This window comes from Paramisgurnus dabryanus, chromosome 1 (genome assembly GCF_030506205.2).
Source record: "Paramisgurnus dabryanus chromosome 1, PD_genome_1.1, whole genome shotgun sequence".
Taxonomy (NCBI): Eukaryota; Metazoa; Chordata; class Actinopteri; order Cypriniformes; family Cobitidae; genus Paramisgurnus; species Paramisgurnus dabryanus.
In genome coordinates, this window is record NC_133337.1 from 29,033,875 (window position 1) to 29,044,289 (window position 10,415).

A 10,415-nucleotide genomic window follows, 5' to 3' on the forward strand; every position below is an offset into this window, starting at 1 on the left:
CTTTTTAAGATAAGCTTAAGAACATCTAAGTGTACTCAACTGTTATATTGAGACACCATTTATTTGAATACACTAAAAATCAGTTAAAGGGGTCATATGATGAGATTTTTTAAAAGATGTAAAATAAGTCTTTGGTGTCCCCAGAGTACATATGTGAAGTTTTAGCTCATAATACCCCACAGATTATTTATTATAGCATGTTAAAATCGGTGCGAAAGCAAAAATGTGCCGTTTTTGGGTGTGTCATCTAAAATGCAAATGAGCTGATGAAACGCAAACACTGATCACCATAATTGTGGTTTGATAAAATTGAAACTCAGTTGTGCTGTCAATATTTTTTTTCTCTCTCTCTAAATGGCAGTGCCGTGGTTGGATAGTGCAGATTAATAGGCAGTATTGTAATAAGATGTCACAAAACAGCTTGCAGAGAATGGTTTACCAAAACTTATTTACTGGTTTGAGGTTTTTCACATTTTCTAGGTTGATAGGAGAACTGGGGACTCAATTATAGCACTTAAACATGGAAAAAGTCAGATTTTCACGCTATGACCCCTTTAAGTACTGATATTTAGTATACTTTATCAATTGCACTAAGGTACTACTGAAGTAGAACTATACTATTAATTAGTATATTTGTAGTGTATAACTTTTACACTATTATTTAGCATGAAAACAGCAATGTACTGCAAAAGTACTTGCTGGTATTTAAGTATATTCAAAGGGCATTCGAGGATGCTTTATTTTTCCTGAGTAAAAAGCAGCCTTTTTTGACTAAATAATAAAAGAATATTGTAAATATCTTATGATTATGCTATTTTGCCAAATTTTTATTTTAACAATAATCTGATATTTAATTTGATGAAGTAAAATTTTATTTAATTTTACATAACAGTCATATTTGGATCTATCAGTATTAACCGATGATTATTTATATTATGTTTGCAATATATATCAAAATTGATTGCAATATATACATTTTAAAACTATCAAAACCATTTACTTTAATATACTTTAGTATTTACTATAGTAAACTGTAGTATAATTCCTAGACACTAGTGTTTTTGGACTATTAAAGTACAGTATCTACATAAATTCAGTATAGTTAATACTACAGAAAAATGTATAAATAAACAAAGTGTCGTAATTCCTATAATATACTACAATATTTTGTTATGTTTGGTCTGTATGCCTAGTACCTCCCCTTAAGAAATGTGTCATTCTTCTTCAATCTTTACAGGTGCTACAACCGAAACCACTCAATGTGCCAATGAATAAACATTCCTCTGCAGTATATACTCAATGAAACAGACATGAACCAGCGCTTACGTGACGCTAATGACGAGAACCTTTGATTTGCACTTGTTTTGTGAGGCACTTTAACCCCGAGAGAACTGTTCAACAGAGGAAATGTTATAAGTGCAATGTTGTATCATTTATTTTCTATGTATGTCCTCGATCTTTTTGGAATCGATTTACAGTAACATGAGGTGATGTTTCTAGTGTTTTCAAAGATGTTCCCAAACGCACTTCTCAAAAGTGTAAATATGCCTCGTGACTTGGTGTACACTTCAGATTGTGAACGTGATGTGGTCCCTTCCCTGGTATTTACGGATGGAAACTGTGGCAAGATGTACAGTAAGATAAGGATTTTTGCAAATGTTTAATGTTAATAGGCTATAGAATCTATAAGGATAACCGTAATCCATCTTTGATGACCAAACTTCGACATGTGCCGGCCACATCCAGCCATAACACTTCCACAGTGCCGTCTCTTATCAGTTTGAACTAGGCTACCTCTCTCGACCGAACCTTACAGAAACCATAACCACATGGGTTTATCTGCCTAACTCCAGATGTTATATAACTCATGCCAGTAAAAAGTGATGGTTTACGAAAATTCTGTTATCGTTGATGGATCGAATAGAAGAGGATTCATGGGTCTGTGTCTAAATGATAAAGCAGACATGCATATTACAAGATCAATGTACTTTAGTTACACCAAGAATTACGGCAAGAATCCAGCTATCAAAACAAATCTTAATTCTCCTGCTTAACTTTAAGTCAGCAAGTTTGTAAGCGGAGTATATTATGTGTATCCTAAAATAACATCGAATTACTACTAACTAATGTGCATCCTATTACTATTATTTTTGTGCATTGAGGATGGGGTACAGGGTGAGCTAAATGTGATAAATATGCAGGCCGAAAGTGCATTATGGGATTTTTATGCCTCATTGCGCAGTATAACCCAACAAATATGTAACATACTACGCATGTTTTTTTTAAACTACAGTATATTCCAAACACAAAACACTATATTTATCCACATCAGTGTATCTTACAAGGGCTTTCATTTGCAAGTTGTGTTACCGTTGTTTACATACAACATATTATTTGCACCGCAATACGCTCTTAAAATAATGGTGCTTGACGGGTTCTTCGCAGCGATGCCATGAAGCGGGTCCAAATGTTTCTGTCAGTCGAACCACCCGATCTAAATTATTTACTTGAAGGACCCTTTGAATTTTTTGTTTGTTTGAATATTTTAACAATTTATTAGCACATTTGCATGTTTAACGTAAAGGTGTTGCGGAGGGTTTTCTCGAATTTTAGAAAAGAACCGCCTTCTCCACTTTTTAAAAAAATGCAATTGCGCAACACTCCTGATTGACAACTAGGAGGACCAATAGTCTTGATGATCCACCTGGAAAAAGAAAATCCTCCACAATACCTTTAAAATGCATAATTTTTTATAGTATTTTACGTAGTTATTGTTATTACTACCTGATTTTCATTTGATAGTTTTCTTTTATTATGCACAGGTTCTCAGTTTACTGATTTATTGTAATGTGTTACGCACCGTTCAGACTGACTAGCAGCGTTGGGGAAAGTTACTTTTAAAAGTAATGCATTACTATATTAAGTTACTCCCCCAAACAGTAACTTATTGCATTACTTAGTTACTTTTCATGGAAAGTAATACTTATGTTACTTTTAAGTTACTTTTGCGTTACTACTTCTTACTTGGCTAAGGCTTGATCTCTTTCAGGCCTTGCAGGTGTTTTTTTATGACCGAGAAGTTCTGCATTCAGAAATATTACATATTTCCATCGCAAAACGGTCAAGTTCTGGCCTGCCATCTCCGTTTTTTATAAAAGTAACTCAAATATGAATGTGTACATTTATAAAGTAATGCGTTACTTTACTCGTTACTTCAGAAAAGTAATATTATTACGTAATGCACATAAAGCAAAATTATCTTGTTCATTTCAAAGGAAGTAACACCAGCGACAACGACCATTGGCGACAGGAAGTGGGTGTGTCCAGCAACGCAACACATTTGAGAAAAGTTTTAACTTGATGCAAATGATGAGTGACTTTCGGCAGCGACAACCAATAAGAATGAAGCAGTGGAGTTCACTTCATCTGTCTATCGTCATTTACCACAAGCCACAACAAAAAATGAGTAATCGAGCTCTCAGCATATGACTAAATATACAGATGATGTAAATTCCACTGCTTCACTCTCATTGGTTGTCACTTCTGAAAGTCACTCTTCATTTGCATACAGCTGAACTGTTCTCAACTTTGTTGCATAGTTGGACACGCCCACTTCCTGTCACCAATAGCCGATGTTGCTGGAAATCACCAGGCTCCCATTGAAAGAAATGAGATTGCGTTGCTCTGCCATTGCCGTGTGCACGCAGCTTACCGCTCGTCCATACCACCAGCGACTTTCTCGCTGTGTGTCGCCTTGTCTCTTTGATTGAGGTTATTAGGAGCCATTTCTGAATTTGGTCAGAAACAAATGAGTACCGTCCACCAGAGGTCTTCACAGGTCCACTTAGATCCGAAAACCTGATGTCCAACCCCAGCGAGTTCGGGTCTAAAAGTTTCACGTGTGCCTCAGACATGGGTCGCGTATAACATTCTCGGATTTAAAATGAATGTGTTTTGCCGAACGGACCTGAGAAGATCCAAACTATCTCTCGTGTGTGCATCGAGTCCTTTTTCAACCCCTCCTCTGCTTGTCAAGAGAGCTTGCGACATTGTATGGCTGGCGGTAGGTTTATTTTCATTGCGACAGACCTGTCAATCAATTTTAAATACACACTGTAAGCTTTTACCTTGGTGTCATCGAATGAAAATAAACGAGCAGCGGGCCAAATTTGTTGCAAGGCCACCTGCATGTGGGGCTGCAGACTGCACACACGTCAGGGCAGTTTACATTCGGGTCCAGTCGGGTTCCAAAAAATTGGCAATTGGTCGGGTTGGACTCGGGTCAAATTTTGTTGTTAGTCCTGGGTCGAGTCTTTCTTAAAAAAAAAAAAAAATGCACGTCGGTTTCGGGACATTTCTTTAGACCCGAGAAGACATCTACTGTACATTGCGGTAACTGATGACGGACTGATGAAGTGAACTTCACTGCTTTGCTCTCATTGGTAGTCACCCCCGAATGTCGCTCATCAGTCGATCAACTTTGTCGAGCCGCTGGACACACCCAGCAGTCACCAAAGGTCACTTTCGCTCGTGTCGCCAAGCTTCCATTTAAATTAATGAGATCATGTCGCTCTGCAACTGCTAGTTGCTGGCGGTCTGAACGGGGCGTTAATGGTAAATTGTTTTTCATCCGCTCACGAACACCTGCAATTCCCTTGTGAACCACCACAGGTTCTCGAACCCCAGTGTGGGAAACCCTGCCACAGAAGAACCATTTCTTACATATAATTTTTATAATGGCAAATATTCTTCTTCTATGGCATTGCGAAGCAACTTTATTTTTAAGAGTGTAGTCTGGATGTGTACTGGTTATATTAGATTATTGGATAAAATTAAGTGCAAGGCAGTTATTATTGCCAGAGTTTTATTAATAATTACATTAAAAAGCACATGACAGAATATTACCAAAGAGTGCTACTTTATTTACAGTCAAAATTATATACAAATCAGTAGATAGTTATAGCTGATAAACTGCAAGAACAATAAAAAAACAATTCCAGTGCAATATAATACAACAAATCACTGATTAAACGATTGATCCTTACAAACCCAATCATTTGACCTGTGTTAAATAGCTAAACATAAGCTTAAAATGATGTGATGTGCTGTTGTATATCAACTTGTTTAATAAGGTACTTGTTTCACTCCACAGTAAAAGTAAAATGATCACCCATGTGTGTCATTGTCATCATTTCAGATAGTAATGTGGTGTCACTATAGATCTGGAACTATAGCCCTGATCGGACCCTTCTGATGGTCTGGTCTGTGATGCTCCATCCATTTCATTTTCCTCCACCTCCACTGGCTGGGATAGGTCCATCTCCTGGTTAAGCTGGAAACTATCTTCCATTGATGGCGGAGGTGCTGTGACTCCACAAGGAGTCCATAAAGTGTTAAATAAGTCCACTAGCTGCTGAACAGCTTGTTCGGAAGGCTGCGAAAAGGACGATTGGTCCTGAACTTCGGCGCTCGGGGTCCGAAAGCTATCCGACTGTTCCCCCATCGGATACATTTCATTCCATCCTGACTCCGAAGGTAAATTTGCTGGTTCCACTTGTACACCTTCAGCAAGGAGATACGGGTAGCTTTCAGGACCAACGGGGATCATACCAACTATAGGTACTTCAAGAGGAGGTTCCACTTCTGGATAATTGGAAAGCACTTGGCTGTGTTCTGCACGGATGACGGGATTAATGATCCTGACGGGGGACTCCTCGGGGGTCTCGTAAATATGAGGAATTACGGCACAAACACTATGGGTCTCCTGGTGAACTTCCACCTCGTTCACGAAGATCGGAAGACCGTCATTATACACAGGTTTCAACTCGTAGATCGGCTGCACGCCAGTTTGGATGTCGTCGAGAAGCGGACTGGATTCTCCTCTCACATCCTCTTCGCTGTTCACCTGCTCCTTCTCAAACCAATCCGGATTTTCCATTTGATAGGCCTGGAAGAATTCTATGGCATCCCTCAAGGCCTTTCCTGATGGGCATTTGAAGTAGTCATCTTTGCTGATTCCCTTAATGCAATGCATTATCCCTTGCTGATATTTCTCCACATCGAGAATATGGAAGTAGAGCTCTTCAAAATGCTTCATGAGCTTGTACTTAACCGCAATGTCAAACATAGACGGCACGTCGCATTCGTTGCAAACGTCGTCGAAATACGCCACCAAATACTTCCCGTAGGAAGCGGGATATTGCATATCAGGTGTAATCAGTTGAAGCGCCAAGGTCAGCATGTCTCCCATCGGGGATCGCGCATCCTCCCGTAAGAGGATCCGAGGCTCGCCGCAGATCGCGCCCCACTTGGCCTGCATCCCTCGGGAGCACAGGACCAAGATCTTGCCGGAGGATTGCTCGATGCGACGCTTTTGTTGCTCGATCCACTGCAGCCGACCGATTGTACCCACCCAAGTAGTGTCAAGCAGATCTAGCACGACCTCAATCCCGCATTTTGCCCGTAGGAAGGCAGAAAGTTTCAGCACTATGTCTGTGTATAAAGGATGATCCCGGGAGTAGAAGATCAATACGGATCGTGAGCCAGGTGGAACGGGCACTTCAGGATGTGGATGAAGGTTTGGTGGCTTTTCAGGACCTAAACAAATTGGAAACAGGAATACTTTCAAAGCAAAGCATTTTATCCCATAATATTATGGGTCTCAATCACAAAAAATTGCAAACAAGTGTAAATGTGAATTTGTGATGAATATGGTTTGATTTAGTTCTAAATTGGGGAAAAATGGGATAAATCATGACTTCATTATTGTGAACAGGGTTCCCACTCGAAGTCAAATTTCCTGACTTTTCCCTGACTAAAAAGCTGAATTTCCAAGACCTATGTCCAGGATGCCATGAGCCTGGATAATGTAGTGTACACCTTATATTTATAAAAAAAATGTAGCTTAAATGTGTGAAATGAATAAACAGTGCCAATAAACAGCTGTTTAAATTGTAGTCAGCGGAAGCTTGACCCGGAAATGGTTTACCATACGTCACAAGTTAACAAGCAGATTTTTATAAATGAAAACTAAAATTTAAAGCAACAAACTAAAATCTCTGATATTCCCTGACTTAGTCAAAAAATATAAAATTCCCTGACTTTCAATATCTGGAAAATTTTAATTCCATGATATTCCAGAAGTTCCATGACCTGTGGGAACCCTGAAAACAATGGGTTACATTCACCAACTGCGTATTTAACTCTTACAAAGGGTTCCCACAAGTCATGGAATTTCTGGAATATCATGGAATTTTAAAAGGTCTTTTCCAGACATTGAAAGTCAGGGAATTTTATATTTTTTGACTTAGTCAGGGAATATCAGAGATTTTGTTTGTTGCTTTAAATTTTAGTTTTCATTTATAAAAATCGTAAGGAATACCATTTCCGGGTCAAGCTTCCGCTGACTACAATTCAATTTAAACAGCTGTTTTTTGGCACTGTTTATTCATTTCACACATTTAAGCTACATTTTTATAAACATAAGGTGTACACTACATTATCCAGGCTCATGGCATCCCGGACATAATTTATGGAAATTCAGCTTTTTAGTCAGGGAAAAGTCAGGAAATTTGACATTTGACTTCAAGGGGGAACCCTGTGTTTTACTCCTTATTAATTTAATTTCTTTCCTTATTTTCTATCCATAGATAGTTCCCAAACACTTTTTTACATAACAAATGAGCTTTTAAGATCAAAACATCTATATTAACCAAGGCTTTATAAATCACAGCCTACCTTTCTTTGGTTTCCTAAAGCGTAAATAAACGGCACAGCAACCGATGCAAAAAACTAGAAGGAATAAAGCAACAGGAATGATCCACAGTGCTGAATCTGTTTCGGTGATGATTCGTAGTGGTACTGAAAAACATACAGTATAAAAATGGTCAGATGTTACCTTAGTCATTTGGTGGTTAAAAGATATATATTAGGTTGCTTTAATACACACCAGCACATATGTTAAAACTGCGATTTTTTCGACGACAGTCATTTGCACACTTTCTGAAAAACGGCTGGATCTGTATTGAAAAAGGTCGTTTTAGAAAAATCATTATGAAGTACAGAAGCATTAAGATTAATTAGTGCATTAAAAGTAATGTACATTACCTGAACATTAAAATCGCAGCACGTTTTTGGCCAGTTATCCAGGTCATATGTCACATTCAATAAAGTCTTCCTCTCCTAAATAAAAAAAAGGCATTGAGACATTGAACTTGTCAACTATGTATATGAGAGTAAAATCTTTATTTAAACTTCATATTTGAAAAATATCCCAAATTACCCAGCAAGCAAAAGCCATCCTTTCACTGTCTATGTTAACTATAGACTTTTATAAAGTTGAAACTTAAATTTGGATACATGTAATTTATGCCAAAATAACTTGTGAGATGCCTGATATGCAAATGTAAGCAAATCATGTCGTGTAAGCAAAGTCAACAGATTATTTATTGGTTTTATTTTTTATTATTTTTGAGCTATGGTTAGACATCTATTGAATTTTCAGCCCAAGTTTGCCTTGTTTTAGCCTAGTTATCTGGGCTGCGTTTGGATGTCTATTGGATGTCTTTTAAATGCAAAATTGCTTGCTGGTTATTCAGCCAAGTTTATTTAGATACGATTCGTATTCAAACAGATGTGTACGTAAAATCTCACATTATAAAGAGTCTTCATCTGGCTGTCACGGCTGCACTTTACAAAAATGTTGTATTTTTCTGCATTCTCTCCAGGATTAAATGTAACAAACAGAACAGGCTTGCCATCTGAACCATTGGTCTTCACCATGGTAATGTTGGGTTGCCAAGTATCCCCTAGAAAATAAAATTCAAAAGTGCACACTTTAGAAAAAGATACCTAATTAACCAAGCTGATTTTAAATGTATATGCTTGTGTAGTTAAAGGCGGGGTGCATGATCTCTGAAAGCCAAAGTTGATATTCGAAATCACCTATACAAAGACACCCCTACCTACCAATAGAATCTGGACCTTCTTTTGATAGACCCGTCCCACACATACGCAACCCAGGCAATGATGTCGGTTAGTAGACACGCCCCTTACTGCTGATTGGCTACAAGTGCGTTTTGATACTAGGCCCGACTCCCTTTTCCAATGTTTTTTTTAAATCATGCACCCCACCTTTAAGTTAAACGAGTTTTCACAGAAGTTCGTCTCACCTCTTTCAAAACAGATTTTAGTCTGGCGCATCAAAGGATCATCGCAACCTGCGGTTACAGATTTAATGTGAATTATTATCTGAATATAAACATCATGTAGCATCAATTGATCGGTGACCTGGACATTTACCTGGAACAACAACCGTTTTGTTTATGTTGTAACTGGTGTGTTGTATATTTGGCTTGGGAAGATTGGAGACAGTCACAAGGTATGTACTGCCTGGATCTACCACAACTTTATCCACAGAGAAAGACCACTAAAATAAAACAGATCACATGGAAAAAGTTAGACAGTAAAATATTAATGTTAATAATATTAATTATAATAATAAATCAATCTTGCCTTTTCATCATAAGAATTTCTCATGGACTTAAAAGTATGAAGAAAATTGTAATGGACACACAGGTGCTCATTGGTAGACAACCTCAACACATTGAACTCCGTTCCTGTTAAAAATCTTATGCTCCCTGCAAAAAAAAGAAACATTTAAATTATGATTTAACTTTGATGATTGCTATTTTTAAGTTCATATATTGCAATGTACTCAATGCAATAACAGGATGCACACAAAAAACCTGTCTGTAATTGTTACAAACCATCATCCTTTGCTTTCCATTCTGCCACAATCACTGGCTCCAGTTCACCTTTCATATTAGTCCTTACATTAACACCCACTGTTAAATCATCAGGACCACTGGGAGTGAAATCTGAAGGCTTGAGCCATCCATCATACATGCAGTTATCTATGGGAAAATAATCAGACCATAAATCAATACAAATATAGATATTTAAAACAGCATAAAAAAGCATATAAAACACTTACTGATCTCAGGTCTACACTGTACTTCCTGTAGGGAGAGAGAAAGAAAGAGAGAGAGAGAGAGATACTGTATTTGAATCAAAGTTTATAAACTTATTAAACCTTAATAATAAGCACCCTTATTCTGTATAACATTAAACACACGTGTTGATATCTAATAATCTTTATTTAATTTATAAATATCTTACCTCCTGTGTACAATTGAGTGAAAGTCCATCATCCATAACTCGCATGTTGAGCATTACAGGTATCAAGGTGAAGAACACGACACCCCTCAGGTACAAGAAACTCATGGTGTGAGTTTAATCCGACATGAATAATAATAACAATATTAGTTTAAAGACTAAAGAGTGAATACGGCTGCTACAGTACAAAGTACGGTAAACAATGTGGGGAACGTGCAGGAAACAGTCGACCTAAAAAA

General features: G+C 37.7%; 1 protein-coding gene across 1 annotated transcript; it reads right to left on the reverse strand.

The window, feature by feature from the left end:
- Nucleotides 1-4,901: 4,901 nt before the first annotated feature.
- On the reverse strand, nucleotides 4,902-10,415 carry il17ra1a (interleukin 17 receptor A1a). The gene is made up of 11 exons (XM_065289876.2): nucleotides 10,180-10,415; nucleotides 9,995-10,019; nucleotides 9,768-9,914; nucleotides 9,514-9,638; nucleotides 9,301-9,427; nucleotides 9,171-9,218; nucleotides 8,653-8,807; nucleotides 8,107-8,181; nucleotides 7,949-8,018; nucleotides 7,738-7,860; nucleotides 4,902-6,597 (listed from the first exon to the last, which is right to left on the reverse strand). The coding sequence occupies exons 1-11, from the start codon at nucleotides 10,282-10,284 to the stop codon at nucleotides 5,189-5,191; spliced, it is 2,409 nt and encodes an 802-aa protein (XP_065145948.1). The 5' UTR covers nucleotides 10,285-10,415; the 3' UTR covers nucleotides 4,902-5,188.